Raw genomic sequence first — 21,352 nt, forward strand, 5'->3', positions numbered from 1 at the left:
TACTTTGGTAGACTTTACAGGTAAATGGCATCGCACAATTTATGGGCATCCTCAGCGGTAATGTTTCATTGGAGATTCAGAACATCACTGGCTCACAAGCAACCATAAAAGCAATTGTAGAAATTCTGACAATTGTTTCAAATCTCTTACAAACAGTTGAAATTGATCAATCCACGATGATGGTAAGTAAATTCACCTTCCTTCAGAACATGATTGAATTTAGTTAATGTGCTATTTGTAGATAATGATCAAGTCAGAATAGCTTTAGTATTGGCCAATGGTAATGAGTTTGTACAATCTGAATCAGTATTTGATATCATGCAACAAATTTAATTAAAAACTGCAAATTGCTTTTGTTGGAAATTATGAATACATTTGTGCTTAACTAAATTAAGTGATTTATTTCTACTGAACTAGATTGCTCAGATGTGCTGTATTTTTAATGAATTTTTCTATTTCAAGGATTTCCTAAAAATCATCGACGTCTTTGGATCAGTAGATGCACAGGACTCATGGGTGCTTTTAAACGAAAACAATGCAAGCGCCAATGCCAGTTCTGACTTTCTAAATTCTACTGAAATTTTTGCAAGCAGGCTTGTGAATAGCAACTTCAACAGAACAACAAACTCCACTTTTTTCATGAAAACTTTATTCGTTCATCCTTTTTCTCAAGAATTTGGCATAAATTCGACAACTGAAATAAGTGTTCCTGAGATTATAGCACCGACTTTCATCACCGTCATAATTTCTTCAGCTTTTAACATTATCTTACCTGTTCGAAATCTGACCAACAATGGCAGCAGTCAAACTGGCACCAAGATCAATGGAGATGTAGCCCTGATTGTGACAAACTCAACAATTAACAACATCTCCCTTTCTTTCGATCTCAGAAATGAGACACTGGGAAACCCTCAGTGTGTCTTCTGGAACTTTAGTCTTCTGAATGACATTGGGGGATGGGACACGACTGGATGTCAACTAAAGCCATTAGGGAATGAAACTGAAAGATATACATGTGAGTGCAATCACACAACCTCTTTTTCAATCCTGATGTCACCATTTTCCTTGGAAAAAGACAAAGTCATAATCTTAGGCTATATAACTTACATTGGTGTTGGCATTTCAATGGCCAGCTTGGTTTTGTGTATCATCATTGAAATCATTATATGGAAATCAGTGACACGAAATGACACATCGTACATGCGCCACGTCTCCGTCACCAACATTGCTGTATCCCTTCTGATTGCGGACATATGCTTCATCATTGGAGCAGCTGTTGTAAAGAAAGGAGTGGGACCCTGCAGTACAGCGACATTCTTCATGCACTTCTTTTATCTCGCCCTTTTCTTCTGGATGTTGCTGTCAGCACTCTTACTCCTCTACCGCACCCTCATGGTCTTTTCCAGAATGTCCAGAGGCACAATGATGGCCATAGCCTTCACTGTTGGCTATGGTGCACCATTAATCATAGCTGTCGTTACTGTGGCATCTACAGCTGGAAGCAAAGGATACATTCAAAAAGATCACAATTGTTGGCTGAACTGGAATAAAACGAAGGCCCTCCTGGCATTTGTGATTCCTGCTCTGACTATTGTAGCTATAAACCTGCTGGTACTTATCGTGGTTCTGTATAAGATGTTAAGGAGAGGAATTAATGCTTCCACTCAGCCAGATGAGAAACATCCCCTAGTGGTCATTGCTAGATGTGTGGGGATTTTAACACCACTCTTTGGTCTAACATGGGGATTCGGCATTGGGACCATGGTGTCATCAGACTTTGGGATTCATGTGGTGTTCGCCTTCCTTAATTCACTGCAGGTACAAAAATCCATTTAAGCCATTTTCTCTGTAATTCTAATTGCACCGATTTAATATTAACATACAAATTGTCTTATCATTTTATACATTTTAGATAATATGAGAACTCATGCTTAATATGCAAAAAAGTAAATGGTATAAATATCTAAATTGTCTCTTTAAAGGGCTTCTTTATTTTGGTGTTTGGGACATTACTGGATAGTAAGGTACATGTGCGCAATGATCTTCACACAACTCTTCACTAGTATTTCAGAGTTTTCTCAAAAAGCAACTTTAAGAATTTTGAATGAACTGCTTTCTATAACTGATCACTTAAACAGAATTCTTTTTAAACACATAAATAATGATCAATCTCACCTGTGTTGTGGTTGCAGGTCCGAGAAGAACTGGCAGGAAAGTTGTCACCGAGGAACTTAACCTCTAACCGCACCAGGGTAAATATGGTTTATGCTACATACAGTGGCAAGGAAAGTAAATGAACCCTTTGGAATTACCTGCATTTATGTATAAATTTATCTGAAAATGTGGTCTGATGTTCATCTAAGATACAATAATGAACAATGTGTTTTAACTATTAACACACACAATTATAATATTTCATGCCTTTATTGAACACACCAATTAAACATTACATTAATGGGATTTAGCAGACACTTTTATCCAGAGTGATGTACAACATACCCAGAGCAGCCTGGAGAGCAATTGGGGGTTAGGTGCCTTGCTCAAGGGTACTTCAGCCATTCCTGCTGGGCCAGGGAATCAAACCAACATCCTTTTTGGTCCCAAAGCTGCTTCTCTAACCATTATACCATGGCTTCCCCAACCTATGATTGTGTTCATAGGTTGTGTTCGTTGTGATAATGAGATGAGATGAGATGAGATCAATAAGGCCATGACATTTTAGACACATAGACACAGACAACCATTCACACTCACACCTACAGTCATCTTGTTCTTGATTCAATTTAATAGGAACTTGTTCTTTGACCCATGGCTCAAAGATGCCCCAAGTACTCAAATGTGAAAATGTTATCTTCAATCATTAAATGTGTAAGGTTATCCAAACACAGGTAAAAATGTCTCCAAATGGCACCAAATCTGTCCCATTGGCTTAATGCCTCTAGAAATGGTACAAGGCCTAAAAAATTGCAGACAACTTCTACAAATAGCAAGTGTTCATAGCAATAGCACATGGCACATGTAATAGGCCATGTAATAGGTTTTGTTTGCTCATTATTTTAATTTATATGAAGATCAGACCATATTTTTAATTACATTTATGCATAAATAAAGGTAGTTCCAAAGGGTTCACTTACTTTTTCTTGCCACTGTATGCTTGTATGTTCTTAAAAAAAAAATCACTCTTACTTAGACTAAAATTATCCATTACAAACCAATGACTGATGTGTATAAATTACAGAGCACAACTTCTGGACCATCATCCTCAAGTGGACTTCCTTTCATTAACAGATTGCGGCAGAGACGTACGTAACTGAACTGAGGGATGATTAAACTGCACTTAGAATTTATCCCTTTTATCAATAAGGCCAGGGGCGGCACGGTGGTGTAGTGGTTAGTGCTGTCGCCTCACAGCAAGAAGGTCCGGGTTCGAGCCCTGTGGCCGGCGAGGGCCTTTCTGTGTGGAGTTTGCATGTTCTCCCCGTGTCCGCGTGGGTTTCCTCCGGGTGCTCCGGTTTCCCCCACAGTCCAAAGACATGCAGGTTAGGTTAACTGGTGACTCTAAATTGACCGTAGGTGTGAATGTGAGCGTGAATGGTTGTCTGTGTCTATGTGTCAGCCCTGTGATGACCTGGCGACTTGTCCAGGGTGTACCCTGCCTTTCACCCGTAGTCAGCTGGGATAGGCTCCAGCTTGCCTGCGACCCTGTAGAACAGGATAAAGTGGCTAGAGATAATGAGATGAGATGAGACATTTCACAAAAAAACAAAAAAAACAAGTGCTCCGGGATTTTTTTAAAAATAAATTGTCTTTCTGTATACCAGTTTTGTAGGTTTGTTTACTGTGGACAGCAAATACAATGTTGTTCCTTGTATTCATAGCATAAAACCCATTCTATGCACATGATCAAGAAAATTAATGCCTAAATGTACAACTGAATGAGACAGGTGATGGCCTAAAATTATTATTTTTATTTTTGCTCCTTTGATCAGTTTGAATTTTAACTGACATCAGGAGGCGCACTGCTGAACTATAGCCATATATATTTTAAGCAATTATCTATTTTATACAATGCTTACTGGGCAGCATTTTAACTGAATAGGAAGCATTACAAGCATCATCAAGTCTTCATAGATCATCATTTTTACCACATTAAAAACATGACCACAATACTGTTTACTGATTAACAGCTAGCTGCCTATTCATCCATCCATCCATTATCTGTAGCCACTTATCCTGTCCTACAGGGTCACAGGCAAGCTGGAGCCTATCCCAGCTGACTATGGGCGAGAAGTGGGGTAAACCTTGGACAAGTCGCCAGGTCATCGCAGGGCTGACACACAGACACACTCACATTCATACCTATGGTCAATTTAGAGTCACCAATTAACCTAACCTGCATGTCTTTGGACTGTGGGGGAAACCGGAGCACCCGGAGGAAACCCACGCGGACACGGGGAGAACATGCAAACTCCACACAGAAAGGCCCTCGTTGGCCGCTGGGCTCGAACCCAGGACCTTCTTGCTGTGAGGCGACAGCGCTAACCACTACACCACCATGTCGCCGCTAGCTGCCTAATTAAAGCTTATTGTAAGTTAGAAAGATAACTGCAGTCGCTATCCAATTTGTCAAAGACAGCACACATCAATTCGTAGATTCTAATTTGGACAGTCTTTATCTTTGTAGCTGACTAATGCTGGCCAAAAACACTGCATACTTTCCTGATTGGCTCAGACTTTTTTAATTGATCAGAAATTATTTGATTCATATTCGGATCATTTATGGGCGGAAAAAAAAAATCATGTTCCCCGTCCTCAACACCATTCCACTAAAAGGCTGTAGGTGCTTTTAAATAATCTTATTAATATTATACTTTTGATTATACATACATGTAGCAGTTCAGTACTGGTGGGTGGAGCACAGAGGACGGCAGGACAGAGATCAGGTTCAAAATAGCGTTTATTGCTACACTTTTCAGTTTAACAATTATAACTCGAACAGACACACACACGACTGGCGTGTGTGTGACAGCTCTCCCTCTTTAAATAGGGCGCGGTCACTGGGAAGACACACACAAACACAGGTTAATTGCAGTCAGGTGTAGTGATTCTGCCACTTACCTTCCCTGACTCCGCCCTCCTGTCACAGACAGGTGCTTGGCCACGCCCCCGCTGCCACATACCCCCACCGCCCGACTCAGGCCGGGCAGCCGTCCGGCCTGCAGCCGACTCCCCACCCCCCTTGACGGGAGAGGAAGTCCGCCACGACCATCTGCGCCCCCGGCCTGGGGACCACCTTAAAATTGAAGGGTTGGAGTGCCAGATACCAACGGGTGATCCGCGTGTTGGCATCTTTCATCCGGTGGAGCCACTGGAGGGGCGCGTGGTCCGAACAGAGGGCGAAAGGGTGCCCCAGCAGGTAGTAACGGAGGGCGAGGACCGCCCACTTGATCGCCAGACACTCTTTTTCTATGGTGCTGTAGTGCCCCTCACACACTGACAGCTTCCTACTGATGTACAGGACGGGGCAGTCCTCCCCCTCCACCTCCTGGGACAAAACCGCCCCCAGCCCTCTGTCAGACACATCGGTCTGCAACACAAAGGGGAGAGAAAAGTCAGGGGAGTGTAAAAGTGGCTCCCCACACAGTGCAGCCTTTACCTCAGAAAAAGCCCTCTGGCATTGCTCCGTCCACTGGACCAAATCTGGTGCCCCCTTTTTAGTGAGATCAGTCAGCGGGCTGGTGACGTCCGAATAATTAGGTATAAACCTACGGTAATAGCCAGCCCGCCCCAGGAACTGTCTCACCCCCTTTTTGGTCTTGGGCCTCGGGCTGGCCGCAATTGCTGCCGTCTTATTAATTTGGGGACGCACCTGCCTGTTGCCCAAGTGGAAGCCCAGATACCGTATTTCCACCCGCCCATGCGCACACTTCTTTGGGTTGGCTGTGAGCCCCGCTCACCTCAGCAACCTAAGGACAGCCCTCAGATGTTCGAGGTGCCTCGGCCAGTCATTACTATAGATGATGATAAAATCTATATAAGCGGCCGCATAAGTGGCGTGGGGGCGGAGGACCCTGTCCATCAGCCACTGAAATGTAGCGGGCGCCCCAAACAGCCCAAATGGAAGGGTGACGAATTGGTGTAAACCAAATGGTGTGGAAAAGGCCGTTTTTTTCTCGGGATAGTGGAGTCAAGGCGATCTGCCAATATCCCTTCGTCAAATCCAGCGTCGAATAAAAGCGAGCAGTGCTGAGTCGATCGAGCAACTCATCAATACGAGGCATTGGGTACGCGTCGAATTTAGACACCGCATTGACTTTTCTATAGTCCACACAGAACCGGACCGACCCGTCGGCCTTGGGTACCAAGACCACCGGGCTGCTCCAGTCACTGTGGGACTCCTCGACGATGCCCATTTCGAGCATGGTCTGAAGTTCTTCCCGAACCACCTTTTTTTTGTGTTCGGGTAGCCTGTAAGGGTGGCTACGCACTACCACCCCCGGGGGCATCTCTATGTGGTGCTCTACGAGATTAGTGCGACCGGGCAGGGGTGAGAACACATCCGAAAACTCGGTCTGCAACTGGGCGACCTCCGTGAGTTGGGTCGGGGAGAGGTGGTCTCCACAGGGGACCGGAGAGGTACGTGATGCCAATGCCCCGTTTTGAACCTCTGGCCCCAGCTCTGCCTTCTCCGGAACCACCGACACCAACGCCACGGGGACCTCCTCATTCCAGAGTTTAAGCAGATTGAGGTGGTAAATTTGTAGCGCCCCACCCCTGTCCGTTTGCCTCACCTTGTAGTCGACGTCCCCAACTCGCCGTGTGACCTCAAAGGGTCCTTGCCACTTGGCGATCAATTTGGAGCTCGATGTGGGCAACAGTACGAGTACCTTATCTCCCGGTGTGAACTCCCTAAGGCGCGTACCCTTGTTGTACAGGCGGGTTTGCGTTCTTGGGCCTGCCGCAAATTCTCCTGGGTTAGGTGGGTGAGCATGTGGAGTTTTGCGTGCAGGTCCATAACGTATTGAATTTCGTTCTTACTTTGTGAAGGTCCCTCCTCCCAATTTTCCCACAGCACGTCTAGAATGCCGCGCGGCTTACGCCCATATAATAATTCGAACGGGGAGAACCCCGTGGAGCCTTGGGGGACCTCTCGCACTGAAAACAACAAGGGCTCGAGCCACTTATCCCAATTATGTGCATCCTCACTTACGATTTTTTTTATGATATTCTTGAGGGTGCGATTGAGTTGTTCCACTAAACCGTCCGTTTGTGGGTGATACACGCTGGTGCAGATCGGCTTAATCCCCAATAACCCATACAGTTCGCGCAGTGTCCGTGACATAAATGTGGTGCCTTGATCAGTCAGAATCTCTTTCGGGATTCCAACTCGGGAAATAACGTGGAGAGTGCCTCTGCAATACTGCATGCTGAGATATTGCGCAGAGGCACTGCTTCCGGATATCGCGATGCATAGTCCACTAGAACTAATATCAAGCAGTACCCTCGTGTTGACCGATCTAATGGCCCGACAAGATCCATCCCAACTCTTTCAAATGGGGTCTCGATTAAAGGTAGAGGGCGCAAAGGCGCTTTTGGAATGGCTGCTGGATTTACTAATTGGCATTCGCGGCACACCGTACACCACCTACGAACGTCGCCGCGAATCCCCGGCCAATAGAATTGGGCCATTATTCGGGCTAGTGTCTTGTCCTGCCTTAGGTGTCCAGCCATGGGATTAAAGTGAGCCGCCTGGAATACCAATTCCTGGCGGCTCTTTGGAATTAAAAGCTGTGTGATTTGCTCTTTTGTCTGAGTGTCCTGCGTCACTCGGTATAATCTATCCTTCATAATAGAGAAATAGGGGAAGGACAGGGTGGCGTTCGGTGGGAGCGTTTGACCATCGATTACTCTCACTTGGTCAAACACATGTCGCAGAGTCTCGTCTCGCGATTTTTCTAACGGGAAATCCGCGAGGGATTCCCCGAGTGAGAGAGGAGGAGCCTGGGGTTCCTCACTCTGACGCGGAGATGACGTAGACGGCTCTGTGACAGCTGCTCCCGCTAAAGTGACACCGGGACCTCCCCCTGCTAAATGGCAGGACCCACTCTCTACTAAGCGTGTCATCAAATCCCGAAATCCCAGCCAATCAGTCCCCAAAATTAAAGAGTGGGTAAGGCGAGGATTAACCGCCGCCTTCACTATAAATTTTTCCCCTTGGAAAAAAATGTGGACTGACACCAAAGGGTAGCTGTGAACATCCCCATGCGCACACAACACCTTCACCCCCTGTGCTCCCCCCAGTGCCTCATTTTGCACCAGGTTTTGGTGAATTGAGGTCTGATTACAACCAGAATCCACCAACGCCTGATATGTATCCCCTTGAATACTCACCGGTATGCGATATGCTCCGGCCCGATCGAGGGCGGCTTCTGGCGCGTCGGGGATCCGAACCACCGCTCCCACCTCCATTGCCATGCACTGCTGTTGGAGGTGGCCCGGTTCCCCGCAGCGCCAGCAAACCGGCCCGGGCTTCCTCTCTGCACCGGTGTTCTGGGGCTCACTCACCTGAGGGGGGGGGAGAGACAGACACAGAAGGGAGAAACGGGAGGGCACCGCGGGTGCAGCGGGCCGGCTGGGGTGGTGCCGGCCCCCGCCTCTGCGGTGGGGGAATGGTGCGAGGACAGGACACAGGAGGAGAGAGAGAGAGAGAGAGAGAGAGAGAGAGAGAGAGAAGAGGAGGGAAGAGAAGAGGCTGTCTGCTGTCCTGCCGCTGGAACAGCTGCCAAATGGTCCTCCGCCAGCTCGATGGCCTGATCCAGCGACGCCAGGCAGTGGCACTGGACCCACTCCGCGGTTCCTGCTGGCAAGCGTGCGACGAACTGCTCCAGCACCACCTGATCGACGATCTCCTTGGCATCGCGGTTGTTGGCCCTCAGCCACCGCCAGCAGGCGTCCCGGAGTTGCTGGCCAAACGCGAACGGCCGGCCAACTGCGCCCCACGCGCTGGAGGACGGCCCGGCGGAGGTCCGCGTAGGCCAGCCAGCGGTCGGCGGGGAGCTGTAGCGCGGCCAGCTGCGCCTCTCCCGTTAGCAGAGGGAGGAGGCGCGCCGCGTGCTGCTCCATCGGCCACCCCGAGGCCTCTGCAACTTGCTCCAAGAGCATGATAAAAGCCTTGGGGTCGTCCTGCGGACCCATCTTGGTTACGGTGAGGGGGACAGGCCCGCGGTGGGAGCGCTGGTGGACCCCGACACGAGGAGGTGCCGGAACGCCTCCCGATCTTCTTGCTGGGCTAGCACCAGGGGCTCAAAGCGCCGTTCTTGTTCCTTGCGGAGGGTGACTAGCACCTGGTGCTGGCTTTGCTGGGCTGTGGCGAGGGCGTGGACCAGGTCGGCGAACGGGGAGGACTCCATGGGGCTGATCGGCTGCTGTACTCCACAATATCCCGGGTTTCAGCACCACTGTAGAGGTTCAGTACTGGTGGGTGGAGCACAGTGGATGGCAGGACAGAGATCAGGTTCAAAATAGCGTTTATTGCTACACTTTTCAGTTTAACAATTATAACTCGAACAGACACACACACGACTGGCGTCTTGTTCAGGGATGAGGTCTCCTCTGCTCTCAGCTCTCCCTCTTTAAATAGGGCGCGGTCACTGGGAAGACACACACAAACACAGGTTAATTGCAGTCAGATGTAGTGATTCTGCCACTTACCTTCCCTGACTCCGCCCTCCTGTCACAGACCGGTGCTTGGCCACACCCCCGCTGCCACAATACATTTTAATGACATGGCTTTTTTTCATCCACATTTTTTGATTGCACTTAATTCCACCTGAGGGTTATTGCTCTCACTTTTGCAAGTTAACTCTTACTTTTAGCACTATTACATTTTGTCTTTGCCATGTGTGAGCTTTATCATTCAATAAGCATGTGAGCATTGTCTTGATTTGTAAATAGCACTGACACTAATATTTTTGGTCTTTTGCAGATGCGTACAATGTCTCGAATGGTGAAACTTTTCCTTCAAGCATTTCGAATGCAGCTGCTGATAGTTAAGCAACAGCACCTGAAATACACCCATATTATAAGAGTTTCGTTCACCAAAGCATTATACTGTATATCTACATACAAAAGAAGAAAGGCATTTCATTGTTTAGGCTGTTGTCATTAACAGAGATGAATGATGTTAAATCAAAGAAAATGAAAAATTAACTAATAAAAATAAAGATAAAAAAAAGGGCACTTTTAAAAGAATCTAGCTCAAACCCCATGATAGGTGATTTCAGAATGATGTATAAGGAAATAATTTAGAACTTCTTAAATAAGCTTATAATATAAGCTGGATTTGGCCGAAAATTATTATTTTTGCTCCTTTGATCAGTTTGAATTTTAACTGACATCAGGAGGCGCACTGCTGAAATATAGCCATATATATTTTAAGGAATTATCCATTTTATACAATGCTTATTGGGCAGCATTTTAACTGAAAAGGAAGCATTACAAGCATCATCAAGTCTTCATAGATCATCATTTTTAGCACATTAAAAACATGACCACAATACTGTTGACTGATTAACAGCTATCTGCCTATCCATCCATCCATCCATCCATCCATCCATCCATCCATCCATTATCTGTAGCTGCTTATCCTGTCCTACAGGGTCACAGGCAAGCTGGAGCCTATCCCAGCTGACTATGGGCGAGAGGTGGGGTACACCCTGGACAAGTCGTTATACTGTATAATTATATATTGTATAATTATACAGTATAATGACTGTATAATTATACTGTATAATTATACTGTATAATTCCTCATACCTAAAGTCAGTAAGCCTGTTTGATATATCTACAATTGCTCAGTTGTCAATTCCTGTCATTCTTAGCTTTTTTTTAACCAAACATCATCACAAAGTACCACACACACATTTTAATGGAGAAAGTACTGCTTTCACTGTTTTACATTTCTATTTAACAGATTGTTTAATCAGTATGCAAATGACATCTAGTCATGTTGAAGGTTTTTGTGATAAATAAATAGGTTGAGGAAGTGAATGCAGAGAATAGGCCATAATGAAACTCGAATGGTATGAAATGTTTTGATGTAAACAAAATACTTAATATGGTTTGCAAATTATTTGCCAAATATAATTCTTTTAAAAAAATCACAGTAAAAGCATGGCTTATGAGTTAAACTTCTGACATGGGATTACTCCTTAATTTATGTGCTTTGTGGTTAGACAAATTTTGAATGACCATAAATGTTTTGAAACCTTGTATAAGTTTGGTTTCCTGATGGGTACTTTGATTTTCTATTTTCCCAAATCTACTCATAACAGGAATAAAGTTCATTAAAACCATTAACATTCTTAACAAAAGGTTTTCAAATACTGTCCTTATTTATCTTCACTGTTTGATATTTCACCTCCACCACCATCTAAATTAAAAGGAATGTCTTAAATATTACATTTACATATACAAAAACAAGCAAATGGTCCATGGATCACCAAAGGATTAAAAAATGCCTGTAAAAAAAAGAACACGCTGTATAGACAATTCATAAAAAAAAGAACTTTGGAGGCAGAAATTAAATATAAAAAATACAAGAATAAATTAACCAGCATTATGAGGACATGTAAGAAGGAATATTATAATAAATTATTAGATAGTAATAAAAATAATATGAAGGGGCTATGGAATGTACTGAATAGTATTATTAGGAATAGAGCTAAAAACAAAAACACAAGCTACCCTGATCATTATATTGAGAATGACAGATCAATAAATAATATGGAGGAAGTGGTAAATGGTTTTAATAGATTCTTTGTAAATGTGGGATCAGATTTGGCAGAAAAGATTCAAGATACAGACACACCTGGAGGGGCGGAGGCTGCTCGATGGGAGAGAAATCCTAAATCTATATTCCTTGGTGCAGTTGGCATAAAAGAGTTCATAGACATTGTAAGGAGAAGTGAAAGTAAAACCTCCACTGACTGGAATGATATTGATACGAGTTTAATAAAAAAAGTTATTGAAGAAATTGCAGAACCATTTACTCACATATATAATATGTCTTTTCAATCTGGTAAATTTCCAAACAACATGAAAATAGCTAAAGTTATACCTTTATATAAATGTGGAGATAGACACCATTACACAAATTACAGGCCAGTTTCTTTACTCTCTCAGTTCTCCAAGATCCTCGAAAAACTGTTCACAGCAAAACTAGACAATTTCATTGAAAAATATAAACTTTTAGCTGACAGTCAATACGGATTCCGGAAAGACAGATCAACAACCCTGGCATTAATGGAACTTATCGAGAAAATCACAAATGGTATAGACAATAAAAAACATGTTATGGGAATTTTCATAGATCTAAAGAAAGCATTTGATACAATAAATCATGACATTCTATTAAAAAAATTAGAGAGGTATGGTATCAGAGGGGTTGGTTTGGACTGGGTGAGGAGCTACTTAAGTAACAGGCAACAATTTGTAAAAATTGGAGATCACACATCTGAGTATTTGCCCATAACATGTGGAGTACCGCAAGGGTCTGTCTTAGGTCCTAAACTGTTTATATTGTACATTAATGATTTATGTAATGTATCAAGTATAATGAAATGCATATTATTTGCTGATGATACAAACATCTTTTGCGCCGGGGACAATGCACAGCAGCTTATGGAAACAATCACAACCGAAATGAATAAATTAAAAAGGTGGTTTAACGTAAACAAATTGTCATTGAATTTGAGTAAAACAAAGATTATGTTATTTGGAAAATATAAGTCGAACCCTCAAGTTGAATTGAAAATTGACAACATAACCATAGAAAGAGTGTATGAAATAAAATTTCTGGGTGTGATTGTTGATCATAAAGTCTGCTGGAAACCGCATATTAATCATGTTAAAGCAAAAATAGCAAAGATTACTGCAATTTTGGGGAAATCAAGACACATTCTGGACTATAAATCACTACATACTCTGTATAATGCACTCATATTTCCATATTTGAGCTACTGTGTGGAGATATGGGGTAATACCTACAAATCTAACCTGCAGCCGTTATGCACATTACAAAAAAGAGCAATAAGAATAGTCAATAATACGGGATATCTTGAGCATACAAACGCATTATTCGTAAAAGCACACACTCTGAAATTCACTGATCTGGTTAAACACAAGACTGCACAAATTATGTATAAAGCAAGACATAACCTTCTTCCGGGTGAGGTACAAAATACGTTTATGGAAAGGCAGGGTGGGTATAACCTGAGAGGGGAAATGAATTTTAAGAGAGTAAATGTTAGAACAACTATGAAAAGTATGTGCATAACAGTCTGTGGGGTGAAATTGTGGAATGGTCTGGATAATGAGCTCAAAAATAGCACCAACATAAAACTGTTTAAAAAATTATAAAAAAACATGTTAATAAAAATATATGAGAATGAGGACAGGCAGACTATATAGGTGATGATGAAATTGAGAGTAAGTCTGTGACTGGTCTTCTTGTATTTAGTGTATAGTTATAGGTATGTGTATATGTATGTACTGTATATATGTATTGTATGTGTGTATATATGCATAGCATAAGTATCTGTATATATGATTTGATTTGGTCGATATTATACCATGTCGGTATGTTTTGATATGTTGGTATGTTTTCTTTTTTGTTTATTGCTTTTGTTTTCTTTTGTATATATAGTTTATTATGGTGGAAAGTGACATTTGATTAGCGGTGGTATAGAGGGTTAGGATTGGATAAGTTATTACTTCTTCCTAATCCTTTCTGAACATTATGTTATTGCCTTGTGGCTACGCTATTCTGTTTGTTTATGATGATGTTTTGATTATTGTATTTTTTATTTAAATTTTTATTTTTATATCTTTCTTCTTTATTGTTCAGAATAAAGTAATCAATCAATCAAAAAATATGTAAAACAACATCTAGTTAAGCCAGAAGTATTTTGGAAAGAAGTGCTGGGGACTGAAGGAAAAATAGAACTTTAGTCACAATCACCAAAGGTATGCTTGGAGGAAAAAAATGGAGCAGAAAAGATCAACCATGGGGGTGAATCTATGATGATTTGCTTGTGCGGCACCTAGTGGCACAGGAAATACTGCATGTGTAGATGGAGGAATAGCTGTTGAACTCCAACATCTTGTTCAGCCTCCAGAAGTCATTACAGAGTTGGAGGTTTCCATCAGGCTTGGGTATGACAACAGTGGGATTAGACCAAGGACTGGTGGATTCCTCAATGATGCCTTCCTGAAGCATCCTGGCTACTTTTGCCTCTATAGCTTGGTGGTGGGTCTCTGGGACTTGGTAGAGTTGCTGTTGGATGACTCTTCCTGCAAGGGTTTTGATGTCATGATGTAGGAGGTGAGTCCACCCAGGCTCTGCAGAGAGCACTTCTTTAAACTGATCCTTCAGTTCCCTCAGCTCTTGTAGCTGGGTAGATGTTAAATCCTCGCCTGGCGGGACCTGTGGGGGAGACAGAGAAGGCTGAGAGTGTGGGTACCAGTCCAATCCAGTGTTTCAACAGATTAATATGATAAAGTTGGCTGAGGGCTTGCTTACTTGGCTGTTGCAGGTGGTAGTTCACAGGACCTACTCGCTCCTGGACCATGTAGGAGCCTTGCCAATGAGCAAGGAACTTGCAACTGGCACTGGGGAGGAGCAAGAGCACATGGTTGTGAGGTGGGAACTCTCATGGCTGGGCCAGCCAGTTGTAGACACTTTGCTGTTCCCTCTGGGCTGCCTGCATGTGCTCCTGTATGATGGAGGCCACCCTGTCAATCCACTCTTGCATCTCCTGGGTGTAATCAATGAGGGAGCTGAATGGGGATGGCTGCTCCTCCCAGGCTTCCCTGACAGTGTCCAGTAGGCCCCTGGGTCACTGGCTGAAAAGGAGCTTGAAGAGCGTGAACCCTGTGGAGACCTGGGGAGTCTGATGCATGGCAAAGAGGAGGTAAGGGAGGAGTAGGCCCCAGTTCTGGCCATCTTCATCTACTACCATTTTCACCATCTATTTGAGGGTCTGGTTGAATCTTTCCATGATGCCATTGGTTTGAGGGTGGTAGACTGAAGTTTTGAGATCTTTGAACTACAGTAGGCAACACAGGTCTGTCATGAGTCTGGAGATGAAGGGGGTCCCTTGGTTTGTGAGGAGGTTCTTGGGGATCCTGGATCGGCTGAATAGGAGCATCAGCTCTCAGGTAATATTTTTCTAGGCAGCCCTGCGGAGAGGGACAGCCTCTGGGTATCATGTTGTGGGTGCAATTTGTAATTAACTGATCAATCTCATTAAATCAGTCTCATTAAATCAGTAAATCAGTCTCATTAAATCAGTAAATCAGTCTCATTAATAATAACATTAATTTTGGTGCTTAATAATAAATTACCAAACAGCTAAATTATGGTATATTCCAAATTATTATGATCACTTCTAATGCAGCAATGTATCACTTACCAAGCTACATAAAGCTACAGCCAATAGCACACTGAAGGCAATTTGGAATTCTTTGAGATTGGGTGACTTCCAGGATATATCAGCAAAACAGACAAATAAACACACAGTTTCACAATAAATTGAATTTATTATAACAAAGATAAAAATGAATAATAGCAGCTGAAATCTTCGGCAAACAGTGTGTGTGTACATGGGAGAGTGTGTGTGTGTGTGTGTGTGTGTGTGTGTGTGTGTGTGTGTGTGTGTGTGTGTGTGTGTGTGTGTGTGTGTGAGGCCTGTGGCCTAAAACAAAAGAATTAGCTCTGGGTCGCTAGGTAAGGTGTGTTTGAGTGTGTGTGTCCATGTGGTGAGGACAAAAGAATTAGCTCTGGGTTGCTAGCTAAGGCGCATTTGTGTGTGTGTCAGAGTGTGTGTGTGTGTGTGTGTGTGTGTGTGTGTGTGTGTGTGTGTGAGGCCTGTGGCCTACAACAAAAGAATTAGCTCTGGGTTGCTAGCTAAGGTGTGTTTGTGAGGCCTGTGGCCACGTGGTGAGGACAAAAGAATTAGCCGTGGTCGCTAACTCCACTAGCTTATAACATTACTAAATCCACTGAATCTTGATGAGGTCAAAATATGTGTAATAATGAAATTAAAGGTGTTAGGAAGGAGCAGAGAGCATGCAAACGCCTATCTATTAAACAAACAACTGAGAGAACATAGAACAATGTAGAACACAAAACCAGTGTGCACAATTAAACAATTCCTGAGTTTAAATTCATACTACTTCATAAAGCTAATTCCTAAGACTAGTTTCTGCCCAAAAATGCCAGCCTTACTTCAGTATCTTGCTTCCAGTGCAAGATTACAGAGGTGTTCCGAGACTTTTGGAGTCCACAGGAGCACATGGGGCTTTCTGTGAAAGCAGAGGATTTCTTGGTCCGAATGCTTCGTAGTTCGTGGAGAAAAGTCTCTGATCAAACAATGTGCACAGCGCTTTTAGTCAGAAGGAATCCGGTCGCTTCTAACTTTAAATTAACTGCTTTGGGCGGCAGTTTTGTAACGTTACTGATGATAGACAAACAAACCGGCTGTAGCTCAACTGAGAGAGAGAGAGAGCACGATTTAAGTAGTTCTACCGTGGCCAATGGTAAACAAAAACCGTGCTGAATCGTTTTTCTCGGGAGAAAGACGTCTTTATCTTGGGTGCTCGAAGGAGCGGATCTCTTTTGTGTCTCGACGGTTTGAATCCATGACGAGAGAGAGAGAGAGCCTCTTTATGTCAGTGTGACCCGAGTCACATCCGCGCCAAAAGAGATAGAACGGAAGTTTGCTCAGTTACTTATGGCTTCATGGAGGATGTGACGTAGGTGATCCCGCCCAGGCGTGACGTAGGTCACCGCGGAAGTTATTGATGGGAGTTGTAGTCCTAAAAGACGAGACAGGCGGTACCTACATTCCCCCTTTTGGTCTCAGGGGTATGATGGAGTCGTAGCACTGAGAGCACAGTACCGTACAGTCCACGTGTCCATAGTCCTTGAGGTAGCCTTGCCCTGTACAGTCCATGGTGTCCTGTGAAAACTGTGTAAACTCATGAGTTCCAGTAAGACAGTTGGAGGCAGAGGCATTTGGGCATATAATCAGGCTATAGGCATTTTGGGCATATAATCACTCTATCTAACTAGGTCAGAATCACATCCATACAGAAACATTAAACCCTACATATATACTTCATTTCCTATGCATAAAAACAAGAAAAGAGAAGAAATGAAGGAAAGAAAATATTAGTGTTTGGGTTGGTAAATGTGACTGGAAATGTTGGTGTACGCTTATGGTGAGTGAGGCGTACGAGCTAGGTGGACAGGATGGGCCTAACTGTCGTCCCCCCCTTTTGGAGTGAGGACTGTTCAAAAGGCTTGATTTGATTGTTATGGAAATCGATATGAGGGCGTTTGATTAGGCCTGGATGTCCTAATGCGATACGCGACGGGGGACAGTTTTCCCACAATCAAAAGGTCTCGACCAGGGTGGTAGGAACTTTTTGAGACTTCTACCGGCTTGGTAAAGTTGAAATATAGGACTTTGTCGCCTATTTGATATTCGTGATGGGAGGCTTTTCGGTCGTAGTAGGCCTTTTGCCCTTTTACGCTCGCTTCTATTTATCTGTTGAGGGATCTAACCTCTGTAACAGTCTTTTAATCTCAGCCAACTGGGCTCTCAAAGAGTCCAGCTCTGAGCGGAACTCACCAGGTTGGTCTGAGTCACTGTGTCGGTCACCTCTACCCCTACGTTTAGAGCTACGGTCAGAGCACTCCTGCCATCTCTGGCCAGAGCGAGGATGACGGTCTTGCTGCCAACCGCCTTGTTCCCTACGACCCTTTCCATATGATGGGCGGTTGCCATGGTCACTGTGACCTTGCCATCGGTCTCTCCTGGCCTTACCTTGCTGATTCTTCCACTCACCCTGGTGATGGCTCGGCAAGAGGTGGTTCGGACCGGGATTTCTCCGGGGGGGGGGTCCCCCTTTTGGAGCTTCACCTCCTTCTAAGGCTAGCGGGGGCTTGTCCTCACCCTGGAGGCTAAGGACTCTGGGTTCATCATTGTTTCTGTCTGTGGTTTTGACAATGGTCTCCCAGGTCATTTGGGCTAGTTGCCTAGTTTCTCTCATCGAGTAGAAACCTTGTCGACACGCCAGTGTGACTTGAGTCCGCACGCTTGGGTAGAGGTTATGTAAGAAGAGGGATTTGAAGCCTCTATCTTCTTCCAAGCCTGGTGCACTACTACCCTGGAAATAGGCAGTACGTAGCCGTCTATAATATTCAGGAGGCGCCTCAGACCATTTCTGTTTAATTTGTAATGCACACAATGTCACGGAGATTTCATCCGTGTATGGCGCATATTCTTCCCTCATGTAATTGTGAAGTTTTGAATAACTATCACGAATGTTTGGGGGTAGCGTCTCTAAAAAGGCACAAACGCTGCTACTGGAGGTCTTCCAGATCAGTCTAAGTTTCTTTCGCATTGTGGCTTTCGGCAGGTCTATCAGGCATCAGTCAATTTCTCGCAAATAATCATTCACATTTGTTCTTTTATTCTCAGAATCGAATCGCTCAACATTGTTGGCAAGTAGGTCAATTTGCCGTAAGTGAAGAGTTTGGTGCACATCCTTGTGCAGCCTTCTTGGCTCTCCTGAGTACTCACTATCTAAGCTACTCTGGTATTGCTCCCGTTTCGCACTAGATTCATAGCCTCATTCATCCGAAGATAGATCAGGGATACTGTAGCACACTGACCTGGGTGTGCTATGGTCCTGGGCTCGGGATGAGCACAGTATGGCTCCACCCTGGCTAAACGACGAAGTCATATAGCGAGTTGATGGAGTTTGCCGGGGTGTCTGGTCCTCGACCAGGTAATCTACGGTGTCCGGTTCAGATGCCTCTTCCCGCTCTGAGCTTCGGCGCATTGTTGGGGGTCTTTCACGCCCCTCGCGTTCTTCTTGGGGGGTCTGCTCCTCAACAGTCCTCTTGGCAGCCTTTTCGGCTTTCTCTAGCCTTTCGGCGCAATCATCAAGGGAGGTTTTCAAGACCTCACGCTCCCTATATAAATTATTGTTATCGGCTGCCAGCTCGGCGTTGCTGGTGGTCAGCCTTTCAACCTCTCAGCGGAGGCGTCTGATTTCTGAATCAGTATTTTGGAAGTACGACAGGAATAGCTTACCTAGTGCTTCTTGGACACCAATGGTTGTTCTTTTTGGATCTCTCATATGTTTATTTGAGTTATCTATGTTATTCTGGCATTCACCCTTACTCGTGTTCCTAATGGTTGCCTTTTCAGAGGCAGAGCAGTGAATGAAGTCTGCGATGACCTCAAGGAGAGACATGTCTTGAGCGTTGTTTTCAACTTCTGAGACACGAGGGGATGCCATTTTACTTAGGTTGGATATTATGTAATTAATTAATCAATGAGTTAATTTATTAATTAATTGTTATTAATTAATATTAACTACGTAATAGTTTGTTTGGAAATGCTATCTCTTATCCTAAGTTATGAAAAGGTTATTAGTATTTTGTGATATGGTTATCACGCTACTGTTAACCGTTTAACACACCTGGGAATATACCTTAGCAGTTGCTTAATCAAACTGATAATTTATCTGTTGTTGCAACAATATTCAAGAAGTCAACAAACCAATCTCCTCACATGGGGCACCAATTAATGTAGGTGCAATTTGTAATTAAGTGATCAATCTCATTCAATCAGTCTCATTAAATCAGTAAATCAGTCTCATTAAATCAGTAAATCAGTCTCATTAAATCAGTAAATCAGTCTCATTAATAATACCATTAATTTTGGTGCTTAATAATAAATTACCAAACAGCTAAATTATGGTATATTCCAAATTATTACGATCACTTCTAATGCAGCAATGTATCACTTACCAAGCTACATAAAGCTACAGCCAATAGCACACTGAAGGCAATTTGGAATTCTTTGAGATTGGGTGACTTCCAGGATATATCAGCAAAACAGACAAATAAACACACAGTTTCACAATAAATTGAATTTACTATAAGAAAGATAAAAATGAATAATAGCAGCTGAAATCTTCGGCAAACAGTGGGGTATGTGTGTACATGGGAGTGTGTGTGTGTGTGTGTGTGTGTGTGTGTGTGTGTGTGTGTGAGGCCTGTGGCCTACAACAAAAGAATTAGCTCTGGGTTGCTAGCTAAGGTGTGTTTGTGAGGCCTGTGGCCACGTGGTGAGGACAAAAGAATTAGCCGTGGTCGCTAACTCCACTAGCTTATAACATTACTAAATCCACTGAAATCTTGATGAGGTCAAAATATGTGTAATAATGAAATTAAAGGTGTTAGGAAGGAGCAGAGAGCATGCAAAAGCCTATCCATTAAACAAACAACTGAGAGAACATAGAACAATGTAGAACACAAAACCAGTGTGCACAATTAAACAATTCCTGAGTTTAAATTCACACTACTTCATAAAGCTAATTCTTAAGACTAGTTTCTGTCCAAAAATGCCAGCCTTACTTCAGTATCTTGCTTCCAGTGCAAGATTATAGAGGTGTTCCGAGACTTTTGGAGTCCACAGGAGCACGTGGGGCTTTCCGTGAAAGCAGAGGATTTCTTGGTCCGAACGCTTCGTAGTTTGTGGAGAAAAGTCTCTGATCAAACAATGTGCACAGCGCTTTTAGTCAGAAGGAATCCGGTCGCTTCTAACTTTAAATTAACTGCTTTGGGCGGCAGTTTTGTAACGTTACTGATGATAGACAAACAAACCGGCTGTAGCTCAACCGAGAGAGAGAGATAGCATGATTTAAGTAGTTCTATCGTGGCCAATGGTAAACAAAAAACGCGCTGAATTGTTTTTCTTGGGAGAAAGACGTCTTTATCTTGGGTGCTCGAAGGAGCGGATCTCTTTTGTGTCTGGACGGCTTGAGTCCACGACGAGAGAGAGAGAGCCTCTTTATGTCAGTGTGACCCGAGTCACATCTGTGCCAAAAGAGATAGACCGGAAGTTTGCTCAGTTACTTATGGCTTCATGGAGGATGTGACGTAGGTGATCCCGCCCAGGCGTGACGTAGGTCAACGCGGAAGTTATTGATGGGAGTTGTAGTCCTAAAAGACAAGACAGGCAGTACCTACAATGTAGTGTAGTCGATGATCTCAAGGACGTACTTGTGGCCATGGGTGGACTTTGGCAGTGGCCTGATGAGATCCTTGTCCACCTGCTTGAAAGGGATCCTGATGATGGGAAGGAGAATCAATGGAGCAGGGGCTGGCCAATGAGGGGAGGTCTGCTGGCACTGGATGGCACCGCTGGCAAAAGTTATATACCACGGCCACCATTCCTGGCCAGTGGAACTGGTCCTGGATTTTTTCCAG

General features: G+C 43.9%; 2 protein-coding genes across 2 annotated transcripts in view; one reads left to right on the forward strand and one right to left on the reverse strand.

Annotated features, from left to right (window-relative positions):
* Positions 1 to 11,372, forward strand: part of LOC132873290 (adhesion G protein-coupled receptor F5-like) — a 36,452-nt gene extending 25,080 nt beyond the window's left edge. The window contains exons 9-14 of the mRNA XM_060908681.1: positions 12 to 182; positions 463 to 1,818; positions 1,983 to 2,024; positions 2,193 to 2,252; positions 3,239 to 3,302; positions 9,986 to 11,372. Coding sequence (XP_060764664.1) covers positions 12 to 182; positions 463 to 1,818; positions 1,983 to 2,024; positions 2,193 to 2,252; positions 3,239 to 3,302; positions 9,986 to 10,053 — 1,761 coding nt within the window. The 3' untranslated portion in view covers positions 10,054 to 11,372. The remainder of the gene's footprint in view (positions 1 to 11; positions 183 to 462; positions 1,819 to 1,982; positions 2,025 to 2,192; positions 2,253 to 3,238; positions 3,303 to 9,985) is intronic.
* Positions 11,373 to 14,077: 2,705 nt separating this feature from the next.
* Positions 14,078 to 21,352, reverse strand: part of LOC132873241 (adhesion G-protein coupled receptor F1-like) — a 28,568-nt gene continuing 21,293 nt past the window's right edge. The window contains exon 3 of the mRNA XM_060908598.1: positions 14,078 to 14,485. Coding sequence (XP_060764581.1) covers positions 14,078 to 14,485 — 408 coding nt within the window. The remainder of the gene's footprint in view (positions 14,486 to 21,352) is intronic.

Source organism: Neoarius graeffei, chromosome 25, assembly GCF_027579695.1.
Source record: "Neoarius graeffei isolate fNeoGra1 chromosome 25, fNeoGra1.pri, whole genome shotgun sequence".
NCBI classification, from domain to species: Eukaryota; Metazoa; Chordata; class Actinopteri; order Siluriformes; family Ariidae; genus Neoarius; species Neoarius graeffei.